Genomic DNA, 16373 nt, shown 5'->3' on the forward strand with positions numbered 1-16373 from the left:
CGGGAAGGGAGGAAGGGGGAAAGGCCAGGGAGCTGGGCGATTCTCTGCTATTCGTTCGCTTCTTGGGGTGCAGGCTCGGCTAAGTATGCACCATCGGTCATGAGTGGGAGGGTCACACATCTTGCTTTCACTCAGTCAGCGCGCGCATCCCCTCCACTGACACTCCGCACACGGAGAGTAGAGTACCACCTAGGTACATACTCTCAATCACGTTGGTTGGTTGGATGCCTATTATTGTTGTTACTGCTAGCCTCCTGCCCCTTTCGTCCCTTTCCGCCGCCGTTTCCGGTCACCTGCTCGCTTTGCTCCGGGTAACCTCGTAAACGGTACATTACATTTAAAGTAGCACAGCTGTAGAATCACTTCAAACCACATATGCATTCTCCACGTTCACAAAGATTAGAGTGGTATGTGATAGGACGGGGAAGAATATACAACTCAAGGTAATACTTACATGTACTATGTATACATGTATGTACTTTTAGTTTGAGGTTTATTATACATGTATTTATTGCTATTGCGTGGATTAGGGTTGATATTGTTATCGTTTCTTCATTTGCCGGGTAACAAGCAACCTTGCCAAGATTACTAGTATCAAAAAAAAATTAACTTTGCTCGTGGTAGCCATAGCGAGCCTTCAACCAGCGGCTGAGAGAATCGTCGAATTGAAAAACAACCTCCAACTAATCATGGCCGCAAAAAAAAGTTCAGTCGCTTTCAATACCCTTGAAAGAGAAAATCTTTTCAGAAATCCTCCCAAGGACAAATCGGCTTACCCAGCTCTACTAGCCGCCGTACAGCCTCATATTGACTCCTTCAATGCCATTACCGTAGATGGTGGCTTACTCGACCTTGCCCGGGAAGACATCGGCATCAAGTCTGTATTCGACGGAACAAACGAAAAAGGGAGCCTTGGGAATAAATTATCATGTATGGACTTCCTACTTTATTCAATTTTATTTCAATTGCCGAAGAGTTGAGAGAGAAAGAGAAAGAAGAAAGTGAAATCTCTCCACTTTAAGCTAATCGAGAGTCTTTTTTGGATCGAAATGACAGTGCGTGTTGACAAAATCTATATCGGAAAGCCTCGATTAAGTGATCATCGGGACAAGACCAGCTTACGGCGTGAAATATTCCCTTCGGAGGTGAGAATCAACATTTTTGATTGTCATTGTGGCCGAGTAGATGCATTTTGCTTAACAATGAAAATAGTGCAGAGAAAGACACATCACCTATCGTGGAAAGCTTACAGTGAAGCTCGGGTTAAGAATAAATGATGGTCCTTGGATTTCTCAAGACCGCGAACTCGGAAGCATTCCGGTCATGGTTCGAGTAAGTATATTGCAGGTCTTTCTCCGTGAATGCAGGTTGGCTCACCGACTCTAGTCAAATCGCTGCCACCTAGAAAATCTAGCGCCTTATGATCTCGTCGAACACAAAGAAGAATCTGAAGAGCTTGGTGGTTATTTCATTGTTAACGGCATTGAGAAACTGATTCGGCTTCTCATTGTTGCCCGTCGAAACCATCCTATGGCAATTGTGCGACCTTCTTTCGCTGGACGAGGAAAATCCTACACCCAATATGGTGTCCAAATTCGCTGTGTCCGACCAGATCAAACATCCCAGACAAACGTTCTACATTACCTTAATGACGGAAATGTTACTTTCCGTTTTTCTTGGAGAAAGAACGAATACTTAATTCCTGTTGTAATGATCTTGAAGGCACTCATCGAAACCAACGACAGAGAGATTTTTGACGGACTCCTGGCCACTAAAGATAGAGAAAATACCTTTCTTACAGATCGTGTGGAGCTGCTTTTGAGAACCTATAAAGGATACCAACTATATACAAAGAAGGAAACATTACAACATCTGGGCGAGAAATTCCGTATCGTCATGGGCGTGGCATCGGATATGAGTGATGTGGATGTGGGGAAAGAGTTCCTCAGGAAAATTGTACTGGTACATCTACAAGACCCGAGGGATAAGTTCCGGATGATGCTGTTCATGATTCGGAAACTGTATGCTCTTGTTGAGGGTAGCTGCACTCAGGACAATCCAGATGCCGTCCAGCATCAGGAAGTTCTTCTTGGTGGATTCCTCTATGGTATGATCATCAAGGAAAGAGTGGAGGAATACCTTGAATCTATCGTAAAAGAGGTACGACGAGAAGTAAGGCGGACGTCTGCGTTCGATTTTTCGAATAAAGAGCAGCGGACAAGAATATTTGCAAAGGTGAACGAAAACATTGGAAGCGCTCTAGAGTACTTTATGTCGACGGGAAATTTAGCCTCTCCTAGCGGTTTGGACTTGCAACAGGTTTCTGGTTTCACAGTTGTTGCTGAAAAGATTAACTTTTATCGTTTCATCTCTCACTTTAGAATGGTGCATAGAGGCAGTTTCTTTGCCCAATTGAAAACGACAACTGTCCGAAAGTTGTTGCCTGAGAGTTGGGGTGAGTGCCATATCCCCAGAGTCGTAACTTGATTATATCTAAGCCTTGAGTTACACAGGATTCTTGTGTCCTGTTCATACACCTGATGGAAGTCCTTGCGGTCTGTTGAACCATCTTGCTCATAAATGTCGAATCACGACCACCATCTCGGACACTTCTTCAATCAGAAAAACACTTGCTTCACTTGGCGTTGTGTCACCTGCAACTGCATCATTGCCATCGTCTGCAACCATGTGTATCCAACTCGACGGCTGCATCATTGGTTGGTGCTCGCCCAAATTAGCCCGTGTTGTTGCCGATACTCTCCGATACTGGAAGGTCGAAGGGTCTCACGACATTCCTCTGGATCTGGAAATCGGATATATTCCAGAGTCAAGAGGTGGCCAATACCCTGGAATCTACATTTTCTCCCAGCAGGCACGAATGATTAGACCCGTCAAGTACCTCCCACTAGACAAGGAAGATCAGATCGGTCCTTTCGAGCAGCCGTACATGTCGGTAGCCGTTACACCACCAGAAGTAGTCCCCGGAGAGTCAACCCACGTGGAGTTTGACCCTACCAACATTCTCTCCATCATTGCCAACATGACACCGTTCTCCGATTTCAACCAGTCCCCCAGAAACATGTACCAGTGCCAGATGGGTAAGCAAGCGATGGGAACCCCGGGAACAGCATTGCGGCACAGGAGTGACAACAAGATGTATCGATTGCAAACTGGGCAAACACCTGTAGTCCGATCCCCTCTCTATAACGAGTACGGATTGGATAATTTCCCGAACGGGATGAATGCGATTGTTGCTGTCATCTCATACACTGGCTATGACATGGACGACGCTATGATAATGAACAAGTCGGCGCACGAGAGAGGATTCGGCCATGGAACGATTTATAAAACGGAGAAGCTTGGATGGGCGGAGGAGAAGCGCCGCGGGGGCCCAAGCTCAAACAATCTTTTTGGGTTTATCAACCAAGAGGAAATCGAGGAACAGATCGACAGCATCCATGAAATGGGAGAATCCACAGATGAAGAAAAATTATTGAAAAAGAAGGCCTACCAGAACCTAGGAATTAAACAGGAGTGGCTAGAGACCGTGGATCTGGATGGGCTGCCAAAGATTGGACAACTGGTAAAGGCTGGAGACGCTGTTGCTGTGTATCACGAAGTTCCGAAAGAATCCGAGAGCAGGTCAAGGTTTCCGCAAAACAAGGTTTTCACCTACAAGGGCAGCGAAGACGCTTATATCGAGGAAGTCCGATTGCTCGGTACACACACTGCTCCTCTTTTTCTTTCTTTATTGGATCTGCTAACGACAAGCTACTAGGTGTTGAGGGCAATGATAATAAACCCATGCAGCAAATTTCAGTGAAATACCGCATCCCCCGTAGTCCCAACATTGGAGATAAGTTCTCCTCCCGTCACGGGCAGAAGGGAGTTTTGTCGCAAAAATGGCCAACCGTAGACATGCCCTTCACGGAGTCAGGAATGCAACCGGACATTATCATCAACCCCCACGCTTTCCCGTCCCGTATGACAATCGGTATGTTTGTAGAGTCTCTTGCCGGTAAAGCTGGGGCTTTGCACGGTATGGCACAGGATAGCACCCCGTTCCGCTTTGACGAGCACCACACCGCCGCCGACTATTTTGGACATCAGCTCAAGATGGCGGGCTACAATTATCACGGGAATGAGCCAATGTACTCGGGTATAACTGGGGAGGAGCTGCACGCAGACATCTATATCGGACTGGTTTACTATCAGAGGCTTAGGCACATGGTCAACGACAAGTACCAAGTCAGGACGACTGGTAAGATCTCGGACCTGACACATCAGCCCATCAAGGTAAATATAATCATGCCCTAAACATATGCGATCATTGTTGGAATTCTGACGTGATTATCTTCTTTTTTGCACTTTAGGGTCGTAAGAAGGGAGGTGGTATCCGTGTCGGAGAGATGGAGCGCGATTCCCTGCTCGCGCACGGCACTGCATTCCTTCTCCAGGACCGTCTGCTCAACTGCAGCGACTACACGCAGACGTGGGTCTGCAGAGAGTGTGGTAGCTTCCTGAGCACGACACCTTCGATCAAGAAGATTGGATTCGAGAGCCAGGTCCGCTGTAGAAGATGTGCCAAGCCCGCCGCTGGGTTCAAGGCGGAGGGCATGGTCTGGGAGGATGGCAACGGTGGCCAGTTTGTAGGAGGATCGAACACGACCGTCATCGCCGTGCCTTATGTTCTCAAGTAAGTGTTTTTATTTGCATGGTGTATCCGCAAAAGCTGTACTAATTAGCGGACAGATATTTGGATGTGGAATTGGCGGCAATGGGTATCGCGATGAAGTTCAACATCGCACCCTAAAAGATAAAAAAAGGAAAAAAAAAAGACCAAGGGTTGGTAGTGAGTGTATGATCATAGACAGGGATGTATGGGTAGTGTATATTTCTGCGGAGTGTGTATATAAGAGCGTTATTGATAATTACCAAAAGTTTCTCTTTCTTCACATCTATGTACTTTGCTGTAGTTTGTTGGAATTGGGGGCACGAGTTGTTTGCTGAGGTGAAAGCTTTGTGGAACCCAGTTGGGAGGCCATAGGAGCAATAAGTATGGCTACCTGCATGCACTCGACGCAAGCAGCAGACCATTGGGGGGGAGGGCCAGATAGGAAGGACTCCCGAGGACCCGAGCATGCGAGAGCAATCCTCACGGTTAGTGGCATACATGTGACCTCTTGTCGCCGTTTATGCATCGACGTTTATGGTGTCTTTCCCGGGGTGGCCGCGGGGGGGGGGGGGGGGGGGGGGGGGGGGGGCGTGTGCCAGAATAACGACTACTCCGGATGCTTTGCTTCTTTTTCGTGTGGGGATAAATTCTTGCCTGTACGATCATTTCCCGCGCAACCCTGTGGGCTCTAAAAACTAGTGCCCTGGCTTGGCACACAGGCGGCACTTCCCACGCACCCCACACTTCATGTCACAGCGGAAACCCTGTCGATGATGACAACGGCCCGAATCAACCTCCACTCACTCTAACACTCACCACCGAGCACTCCCTCATCTACAGCCCTCAACCCACAGCACCAGCAGCGCCATGTCCGCCCCCGCCACCCCAACAACCCTCTCCCTCCTCACCCTCGCCCACCCCCCCACCGCCGCCGCCACCATCCACGCCACCAAGCTCCACCGCAAGCCCCTCTATCTGCACCCCACCACCTCCACTACCACCACCACCACCGACGCCCGCACCGCCCGCCAAACCGCACGCGCCTCCTCCCACCCCACCACCCACCGCAAGCCCCGCCCACTCACAGCGCGCGAGAAGCGCGCCCTACGAATCCACCACCCCCCCAAGTCCGCGTCCTACGCCACGTTCGCGCCGCTGCACGAGCTGTGGGTGGGGTACATGCGCGAGGTGCTCGGCGCCAACTGCGCTGGCCTCGGGCAGGCGCAGATCGGGGCGCGGCTGGCGAGCGCGGACTATCATGGGGCGGTGCTGGAGGTTGTGCGCAGCAGGTGTGTTAGTAGGGTGGGCGTCAAGGGAGTGTGTGTGAAGGAGACGAGGGGGATGTTTTTTTTGGTCGGGGAGGGGGGGGAGGTTAAAGGTTTGTATACCTTTTGATTTTGGGGGAGGGGGAGGGGGAGGGGAGGGGAGAGAGGGCTAATTGGGGTGTGAGAGCAGAGATACCGAAAGAGCACACGGTATTCCGGTTTGAATTGCCGCTGCCGGAGGAGAACGATGCTACTACCCCGGCACTGGCGGATACTACGACGGCCCCGGGCCCGGCGACTACATCAGAGACCACGCTAACTACGGCGGCGGCACCGGCGGAGCCCAGGCGCATGGTATTCGAGCTGCACGGCCAGCAGTTCATGTACCGCGCTGCCGAACGGGTGGGAAAGAAGTTCAAGAATAAGCCGTTGGCGGATCTATAGTTTCCTCTTTCTTCTTTCTGCTTTTTGCTGCTTTTTTACTGCTTTTTGTTGTTGTAATTTATTCTCTTCGGCGGCGTGCCGGAATTGTGTATATTGATCATTGACGCTAAAGATACATGTGTAAATGTATGTATGTAGCCAGCCATTCCATCGTAGTAATACTTATACTCAGAAAGGTATATATCTAAAAAAGTAGCAATAGAAATAGAAGATAAAAATAGAAGATAGAATACAATTTATCTAAAGAAAAGAAAGAGATCGCTGATAGTAGTAGTAAAAAAACACAGCCCGGGTACATGTATCTATCATACACCCCATAAACCCACAAGCAAAGAAAAAGAAAGAAAAGAAACCCACTATGTAGAAGGATCCCCATGCTTCGTCCTCTTAATCGATCCAATGCGATGCTCCTTCATCACATACGGCTCCTCCGAATGCTCCACCGGCAGCAACTTCGCCGATATCACCTCCGAGCTACTCCCACTGCCACTAGCACTAGCACTACCACTCCCACTACTCTCCCCCGCCGCCGCCGCCGTCTCCTCCCCCGACGACGACGACGCCTCCTCCGCCCTCACCGGCGACTGCACAATCTCCCCCTTCAACACCGGCGTCGTCGGCGACACGGGCGACCCATCCTCCGTCTCCCCACTATCCTTCTGCAAGCCTAACTCCCTCTCTACAAGCGGCTTCGTACTCGCCTTCCTCATCGTCGGAATACTCTCTCCCTCCTCCGGCTCCCTCACGGGCCTATCGTGGCCCTCAACAACCTTCCAGACCACCTGCAGCCTGTCAAAGCCCTTGACGCCCTTCCGCAGCGTGCCCTTGATGCCATCCATCTTCTCCCAGTCGATCGCAAACACGCCGCTCGTGTCGTCGCCCTCAAAGTACGCATTGAACCACACATGCGCGATACTCGTCACCACGCTCCAGCCGTAGGCCGCGTTACTGCGTTTCTCAAAGTCGATGTTTACGTCGTTAGTCGCGAGGACCAGCGGGTCCTTGGGTCTATACACCACGGCGCGCCCCTCGCCCTCGCCCTCGTCGCCGCTCATCTCCTCCTTGCGGAACGTGTGGTACGTCTTGATCTGCTTCCCCTCATCGACATATCCCTGCACCGCAACACGCAGGCCGTCGCGCAGCCCCCACACGTGCACCTCGAGGATGGCGACACGGCGCTCGATGTACGTCTTGTTGAGTGCGCGGGCCCAGCGCTCGACGTAGTGGACCCAGCGCACCTGCGAGGGGATGGACACGCCGTCGCCGAAGTTTGGGCGCATGCGCGTGCGCGTGAACTGGGCCATTGCGGCGGCGGCGGTCCAGCCCTCCTCGCTGATGAGGTACGAGCACGACATTGTTCCGCTGCGGCCCTTTCCGGCTATTTTTGCGCTCGCCGCTCGGACTCAGCATTCAACCTCCGGTACAAGACACACACACCCCCGGATATTAGGGCAAGAAAGAGAGAGAGAGAGAGAAACGCACCTTTGCAATGCACCACCACGACCCTATCCGGCCCGCCCCGGACATGCTCCCTCATGCTCGCGACCGTCGAGGGGATGAGCGCAAACGGCGGGGGATGGTGGTCCGGGAACGGCGCATGGTAGATGCGGCCATAGACGTCCTCATCCCTGTATCCCGTGCCCTCTGCCCGAAACTCCCAGATGGCCCAGCTGTCGCCGTGCTGGGCGTCCAGGAACTTGAGCACGGCCGAGAGCGGGTTGCGGTACGCGTTCTTGGGGAAGGCCGTGGCGGGCATGGACATGGCGATGATGGTGGGGTTGGCGTGGTGCACATAGCAGAGGTCCAGGTTGGATTCGGGGTGCTGCACGCGCGGGCTGGCGATCAGGCTGCGGAGGAGGGAGGCCTAGGTGTGTTAGCTTTCGGGGGTGCCCGGGTGAGGGGGGGGGGGGAGGGGGGGTACCATGAGTGGGTAGGTGCAGTAGAGGGTGAGTGAGGGGAGGATTATGTAGGTTGTGAGTGTTGTGAGAGCTGTTTTCGTTGTTTGTGCTAATTCTTCAGGGTCCATGGGGGGGGGGGGAGCTTTAAGGGTCTTGGGAGAGAGCGAGGCTGTGAGTGAGCGAGTACGTGAGTGTTATCAGCACTTCTGCGGCCGTTGTGCATTTCTTGATTCGGCGGGGACGTCATCGATGGGCAGCCAGATGGCTTCTGACCGGGGTAGCTGTTCAGGGTCCGGGTTCCCGGGAGTGGGGACTGCGAGAACTGATTACTGGCACTGACTGATATTAGCTTAATATACACTGGGAAAAGTGGGGAACGTGAGCTGTCAAATGCCTCTTCTAATCCGCAGCAAACAATTCCATCCTCGAAAGCAGGAATTGGCTACGGGGATTTAATTGCTGCTATTGTTGGCGCATTGTAGCCTTGTTTCCAGCACCCCTAACCCTGGTTGCCCACAGATGCGACAAGCAATCGTTCACACGCCGTCACTCGGCGCCACTTAGCTAGGAGTGCACCTGCTTGGCCAACCTTGCTGTTAGGTTAAACCTGCCACAGGGGGGAAGGCAGCTTTGATTCCCGATGTTTCCCAGCGGAATAGCTATCTAGATCCATGGGCTTGATCTTTTGGATAGCGTAGCCTTTTACCCCGCTAAGCAGTGGCTTCCGGCCGGAACTGGCCCTGACAGGCACCACCGTCGCAAATAAACGTGGCCATATTCGTGTTCCAAGTACTTACTCTAGGAGCACTGTCTGTTCTTAAGCCGGGAGTCCTGTAGTTACATGTACATGTAGTTGTTCATAGCCATCAGTGCGCTTCATAGATACATGTATGTGGCTGTAGCGTAAGCTCTGCCTGTTTCCGATCTGCCCTCCGCTTTATCATATTCTCCTTTTCCCAATAGCATCTAGGCTTGTCTTGTTTGGGGAATTGATAGGACTCCATCCCCCCCCCCCCTTCCCCCTTACATACATGTATATACCCGCGGCCGATAGCTCTGCCTCTATGAGGTTCAACAGCTCTTATTTCCAGCAAAGCACGGGCCTCCGGGACTCTTCATACCCTCAGTAGATACTCCCTAAGAGTCTACACCACCAGCGAGCAGTATTTAAACCGCTTCGCTTTCCCACGGCCGGAAAATCGTACTCTTGTTGTGCGCCAGCACCAGGATTACTCACTGATAGATATTAGTATTGCGCAGTCGAAGAACACTCTCCTAACCCTCGACCTGTTACCCATCTGGTCTCATAATGGATAACTACGCTTCGGCGATACCCTCGCCCACCGGTGTTACTATGAGTAATGGGATATGTACCACCAAGCTCCAGACGCTTGGTGTAGGGTCCGCTATAGATAGTTAATTGGGGTAACGAGAGCGCCATGCAAGTAATTGTTTCCGGTACTAAATAGTATACGAATAGGCAGATACACGTCTTACCCATTGCCAGCCCGCCTCGAAGAGCTTCAATACCGGGAGAGGCTATATTATAGTAACACCTAGGCCTAAAATAGCGTTAAATGTCCGCCCAGCTGAAATTTGGATGCTATGCATGTAGAGGAGCCTTTCCAGTCGGTATTGGTGTAGGATCAATTGAGTACATGAACCCGCTCTTTAACCAATAAACGGCCGTTAGTTATCGTTATACGCCGCCATCAGCGTTTCCAATGGCGCAATACCAGAATAAATGGCTCCTAGGTGGTTGGTATCATGTTAGCTGCTCCGGCGGTATTCCTATCCAGTTAGAAGAAACCAGACACATGCACCGCCCTAGTTCAGCGCAGACCAGCTGCAGGTCAAGCCCACAAAATAAACCCGGTCCCATAGAACAAACTGTATGTCGATGACGCCCACCTCAAGCGGCACAATTTATTTCATCGGACCGATCGATGAAGATTAAGATCTAAACAGAGGTTTGGATGGAGAAGATAAGAGAGGTGAGGACGGGAGATGGGAGCGGGAAAGGTTGTTATGAAGCGTGGATGGGATAGAGACGGTGCCAAGATCTGATGGAATTAAGGTTTGCGGGGGGGCTGTTGGGAAGTGACGGTAGGTGGCATGTGCGTGTCTCTTTAAATATAAACCCCACCCTGCACTCCTCCTCATCATCACAAGACGATGAACCAACCGACGGAGGTCCAGGAGGAAAAGATGCACATATGCACATGTACTTATATCCTCCCCGCCAACATACCAGCCCTGGGGCGTCGCTCAGCAGAATGAACCAAATAACGCTAGCGGCAGCGGAGAGCATCACCCCGCGAGGGCTTCCGAAGCCATAGCTACAGATCACTATGAGGTTTCAATGCCTATTAACAATAGCGCATTTAGAAACAGCAACTTTTCTCACACACCGGTTATGGCGAGTGATATCTCATGATACACGCTGTGAGGTGTTTTTTCCGGTCTGGGCTGGGAAGGTCTAATTTACCCCGGGACAAGCGATAGAGGTATAGCAGCTACCGCTATCAGGACCAACCGCTGCTGTAGAGATGTATATATCTCCTACAGAAGAAAAAGAATGGTTCCAAGGCATGAAGTTTTTTTTTAAAAAAAAATAACTAGTGGCTATGTCTCCCGGGGCCAGCACATGACAAAACCCGCGTCCTTAAATAAGCTCGCAGCTCAAGACAGCACCCCAAGAAACATATATCCTTCTTGCTGCAACAGGGAGCTTGTTGACCTGGTAGCAACAGATCCTGCCAGGTACCTCCAGAATTTCCATGCTCTTCCATTCAGGACATATAGCATGCATGTCTACGTTCTTTGACTCTGGTGCACCCTTCTCGCGGCTTCGCGAGCTGGCCCACGGACTATACACGACCCCCCCCCCCCCCCCCGGGGTCTAACACGTAGAGTCATAGAGTGGTGCTCTTTTCATGAGCATACGCATTTTCTGGGACTCTACCTACACTATTACCGGAGCGCTATGCTCTACTTGGTTACATTCACGGCACTAAACGTCACCAGTCCTTTCATCGGCGAGTGACAAGCTGTGATGCGATCCGCCAATAATACTGCTTAGCTTAGCACTATATCCGTGCGTGTATGGCCTGTATAACGTATCTTATGCATTTCTCACGGCCCATATTTAATACTCAAACCAAAAACCCACAACGCAGATCGTATTTCAAATAACGGAGCTGGAGTGCGATCATATTCTATCACTCGGCAATACCAAGACATTCCTGTTGCTTCACAACAGTCTAGAGTATGCATTCTACTAGTACCAGCAATGGATAAACGTCACATTTTATCACTCGTGACCATATAATGGGCCATTCGTCCAGCTACAATTGAGATCGCCCGCAATCCCATAGTCCTCAATTCGAAACATCCCAAGGTGCGGAACCATAACTATACCCACACTAATTAAGAAGATAGCTCCAATACACCTTCGTACATGAGCGCGTTGCCCTCCCTTGCCCCAAAAAGCGAAGATAGCAGCAGCAGCAAAAAAACAGAAAAGGAATCCCTCAACGAGTAAAAACCTGATTACAAATAACCCTCACAGCGATAAAACACCAACTGTTTTACACTCAACCAAAATAAAATAAAAAGAAAAAGAAAAAGAGAGAAAAAAAAATTCAAATAAATAAAAAAACAAAACACATAAAAACGCCGTTATACAATGACTCGCGAGAATTCTGGCTGTTTTCCGCTGAACTCGCCTCCATTACCTTCCATCTCACCGATGCTACCCACACCGTTTGCCATCCTCGCGCTTGAAATCCTCCCACCGATCCATGTCCAAACCCTCATCACTTCACCAGATATCTCCCTCTCCCCAGCACGGACATTACTGTTCATCTCGACAATCTTCTGCACCCCGTCCCATAGTTGCTTGCGTCTCTGCGGGTTGAATTCATGTTGCAAAACCTGATCCCTCAGCTGAACGGCCCCAATCCACGGTTCTGTTGGATTGTGGGTCGCATGTTGGGCGAGTTGTTGAAGCGCGACATGAACCAATTGAGTTACTTGCTCTTTGTAATGACGGTTTTTCGCGATGTATGACCGGAGACGGGTTAAGATGACAGTGATAAGAATTACTCCTATATCAAAAAAAAAATACGTCAGAAGGTCCGAAAGGTAACAGAAATGGGAATGAACTCACCAATAAGCTCGATTCGATGTCTGACCATGGATCCGGTGATTGACTTGCGGACCGCACAGCCGAGCGGAATGCTAGCGAGAGAGGTTGATCGTAGGTAGGTGACATCTTGGCTGTGGATGTAACCATCGGCGACCTAAGTCAGATAAGAACGCTCCCCCTTCTAAATTGAAACGAAATTCATCCTACCTATTCTTGGTGGAAACAACCTCTTCCCGGTTCGATACGTCCTCTAGTGCATTCCTCCATAGCTCGTTGAACTGCGCGTCCGACAAGCTCGGCTGTATTGCAGGGAACAAAAAGTTAGCGATATTCAAACAAAGGCTGTGGACGATTGCGACACCACACAAAAGAAAACATGGGAAAATATTCCGCGGGACTAACGGCTTTTAGGTCATACAACACTTGCCTCAGATCGGCCTCCGAGACTCCTGCCTCCTCATCCTTTCCCAGCGAAGCTTCTCCACATTCAACGTCTGCTGCTCGTTCCCTCAAAACTCTAATCGCCTCATCCGACAAGATTGCGATTCTTCGAAGCTTCTCCGAATCTGGCTCACATGTAGGGGGAAGAGGCACTAGTCCCCCGAAAGAGAGTGGATTGGGAACGAGCACATAGTCGTCTTTGCAATCAGCTTCGTAGTTAAATCTGCAGATGGCATTTGGAGGACAGGGCTCGCATTGAGGGCGGATGAGGCTCGTCCAGTCAGGGTCGTGTGTTTGCATATCTGATACAACTTATTAGACAGACACTCTCCAAAGTAAACATCTAAGAGAAAAACAAACCAAGTTTCCCCAATCCGCAATAACCCACTTCCTTTTTCTCTTTCCGCCACCACATAAAATAGCCGCTCAGGAGCGCTATTACGATAGCCCAAAGCATATTTGTGCCTGCAGAAGATGTCTGACCACCTGTTCTCCTTCTTAGAGCACCGGGCTCCCTAGAGATTTCTTCGGCCTCTTCGGGAGTAAACTCCTCACCGGGTTCAAGAGAATAACCTTCCTCTTCCTCCTCTTTCTTGACTATACCTTTATTTTTGATATCATTCTTAGAGCTTTGTAGCCTTGAGAGTGGAACTTCAAATTTCTTGGAGGAGGGCACAACATGTGTACTGGTTGGGGTGTAAGCAGAATCACGTTCACTGTCGTATCTAGACGGAGTAAAATCTGTTCTCCTTCTAGCAGATATTGATTTGCGCTTTTTCTCACTAGCCAGAGTCTAGGCACAAATTGGTTAGCGTAAAACTTCATTTTCTATAAAGAAGGAGATATCTCACTTTGCGGCGATCAGCTCTTTCGGGTGATCTTGTTGCAGGAGGGGATCCACTCTGGAAAGGATTGTGGGACGAAAATACAGCGCCGTCGTCCTCTGAATTTTCAAACTTAAGTTTTGGCGGAGAATCCCCAGGACTCTCAGCCTTGGGTATAATGGATTGACGGACGCTACTATTTCGAGTTTTCCGGATAGATTTCGGGGGCTCTTGATCCTCAACTTCAGATTTATCTGTTTCTGGTACTCTAGTATGCTTTCCTGAAGCTCTTTTGACCGAAGCTGACCGTCTAGGGGTCCGCGCAGGTCTAGGTGTCTCCTCCTCCTCTTCAGTATCCGCTGTCCCCACGCGAGATGCGGCGCGGCGCGATGACCTTCTGGGGGTCGCCTCAATCGACGGGGTGCTGTCGCGACCCACATCAACTATTCCACGGCCAGACGGCTTTACACGACTGCGAGCATTCAAAATAGTACGAGCCTTTGGAGCAACATGTTGAGTGAATAGCTCAACAAGTTGTGCCTTTTTCGCAGAAGCTGGGTAGTCGACATTGTATTCCAGGAGAATTCCACGAAGTTGTGGGACTTTAAGGGTAGCTGGATCAAAGCCAGGTTGGAGGTAGTCGGTCTCGTTGTCCATCTCGATATTTCAAACGGGGCCCAAGCTCCAAAGTGGACAAGTAGGTGATTAGGTGTCCTGGGGTGTCGGAGATCGAGCGTCTCTGAGATGCGCAATAGTGAGAACTTGAAGCAGACAGAAGATATTTAAAAGAAGGTAGAGAGGCAAGGATCAGCGTTAATATCTGTGGGATGCTTATGGGTGTGCTTGTTCTGTTGAAGATGAGGTTGGCGGGGGAAATGACACAACGCAGAGTACATAGGTGGCGATGTCTTGCCAAGCTTTGAGGATCACAAGGTATGTGTGGCAATGGCAGCGCCACACCGCCACATGCACATCTTATCACTCGCTATTGGGCGGGCTTTCTGGAGACTAGGATGGTTTTGAATTTGTAGTGTTAGACTTGTTACAAATATTTGATTGCTTATTATTGTTGTAGCAAATAAGTACTTCAGTGGTTAAAAAACAATGAAAAGGCCTTGATTTACTAGTACTAGCTACATGTAGGCATGTAGATTCTAAATTTAAAAGCTTAAAGTTATGATAACATGTAAGTCACTCTTATAAATATTAGTAGGCCTACATGTAGGTAAATACGATGAGAGCAACTTTACTTATAAGGGTGACTTAACCATAAGTACATGTAGCTATAGTAACGTACACCAATCCCCATAAGTATACTCAACCCCACCTGCGATCATATGAAACACTATCGTCGTCCTTTAATTGCCATTAGAATCAATGCGAGTGAAATTCAAGCCCTTCAGTGATTAAAACCTGTGATCAGAATCCTCAGATGGCTTTATAGATAATCCTTAATCAGATGTAGTAACTCTTTATTGTAATTCACTATTGAAAGTTTGAGTTTGTACTTTTACCTTGCTCGAGATTTAAATCCGTTAAACGGGCGCCACGTCCAAAAACTCTTCAATTCAAGTTTTTCCACATGTAGTGCAGCTGACTGCATCCAGTAACAATGAAATTATGCGCAAGGAAGAATTTACGCCAAGCTACTGTGGAGGGCCATATTATCACTAGTAATAGCCATATTATTAAATGTTGCGCTACTCTGTGAGTCATAACCATCGATTCTACATACCATGGTCTTGTGGATGTCTAATCGGCTTCATGAATAAGCTTAAGGCCGTTAGTTTGCTCATGAAGCTGACTACATGTATGGTTGTTGGCAGCGATAAAACTGGTTGGACGACGGGCAAGTTTATTTTTCGTTGCTGTCACGTCAAGTGACTGAAGATCGCGATCGATAGTTTAGAACCTCAGTGGCCGTACCACCATTTGATATTTGAAGTATGTAAGATGCCTTGACCAATCATATGAAAGAGATTAATGAGTCGATGCAGCGCTGGGGTACATGCATCAGCAATTGGTTGGTCCTATAGCTACGAGTAGTACTACGCACTGAACGAGTAATTATAATACGTGCATCGAATCTACCTGTCAGCTAACTGGCTGCTAAGGCAGCTACATGTAGCTTATATACGCTCTATATACATATCTCTAGTATTGCAAGTCATAATATGTACAGACAATGTACGCTGTATGTGTCCGATTTCCGGATCTCGGGATCTGATCGCAGCGTGAACCTTAGTTCGTTATACATGATTGAAATTCTAAGGATGACGTTAGTTGCTACGAGAAAATAAAAATACAATTACAAACTCCGGATTGGTAATGGATGATCTTCCTATCCAAATCCACAAAATCCTCCGAATTTAGATCTATAGGCCTGGCGTCTTTTCCGCAAAGGCTCTATTATATAACGCCCCCATCTTTGGTGCATGAGTAAGTATAAACATGTAATTAAGTAATGGTATAAAGATATAAAACTATTGGTGGAACCAATACTGCAAGCATATACATAACATTGTATATACTGCAGGTGCATCTGATCAGAATTTGAAAGCCAGGAGACTACATGTAGATATTGTGCTCTAGGATTGATCCGAGTTTAGTACAGTATAGTATATAACATGAAATACCTACAATGTAGCGCTAATCTAAGTACATGTTTACGAAATT

General features: G+C 49.1%; 4 protein-coding genes across 4 annotated transcripts; 2 read left to right on the plus strand and 2 right to left on the minus strand.

The window, feature by feature from the left end:
• Positions 1–689: 689 nt before the first annotated feature.
• On the plus strand, positions 690–4813 carry H6S33_006066 (uncharacterized protein; the record flags this gene model as incomplete). Its single annotated transcript, XM_044837481.1, has 9 exons — positions 690–705; positions 790–930; positions 1057–1145; positions 1213–1332; positions 1387–2455; positions 2514–3719; positions 3779–4296; positions 4374–4696; positions 4753–4813. 9 exons carry the CDS (start codon positions 690–692, stop codon positions 4811–4813), a joined length of 3543 nt encoding a protein of 1180 aa, XP_044699375.1.
• A 729-nt stretch (positions 4814–5542) lies between these two features.
• On the plus strand, positions 5543–6384 carry H6S33_006067 (uncharacterized protein; the record flags this gene model as incomplete). Its single annotated transcript, XM_044837482.1, has 2 exons — positions 5543–6053; positions 6131–6384. The coding sequence occupies 2 exons, from the start codon at positions 5543–5545 to the stop codon at positions 6382–6384; spliced, it is 765 nt and encodes a 254-aa protein (XP_044699376.1).
• Positions 6385–6740: 356 nt separating this feature from the next.
• H6S33_006068 (uncharacterized protein) lies at positions 6741–8410 on the minus strand (the record flags this gene model as incomplete). Its single annotated transcript, XM_044837483.1, has 3 exons — positions 6741–7780; positions 7867–8248; positions 8306–8410. 3 exons carry the CDS (start codon positions 8408–8410, stop codon positions 6741–6743), a joined length of 1527 nt encoding a protein of 508 aa, XP_044699377.1.
• A 3553-nt stretch (positions 8411–11963) lies between these two features.
• H6S33_006069 (uncharacterized protein) lies at positions 11964–14354 on the minus strand (the record flags this gene model as incomplete). The annotated part of the gene is made up of 6 exons (XM_044837484.1): positions 11964–12391; positions 12454–12563; positions 12640–12731; positions 12835–13175; positions 13234–13666; positions 13725–14354. 6 exons carry the CDS (start codon positions 14352–14354, stop codon positions 11964–11966), a joined length of 2034 nt encoding a protein of 677 aa, XP_044699378.1.
• Between the last annotated feature and the right edge of the window lie 2019 nt (positions 14355–16373).

This window comes from Morchella sextelata, assembly GCF_020137385.1.
Source record: "Morchella sextelata strain SCLS chromosome Unknown scls_2, whole genome shotgun sequence".
Taxonomy (NCBI): Eukaryota; Fungi; Ascomycota; class Pezizomycetes; order Pezizales; family Morchellaceae; genus Morchella; species Morchella sextelata.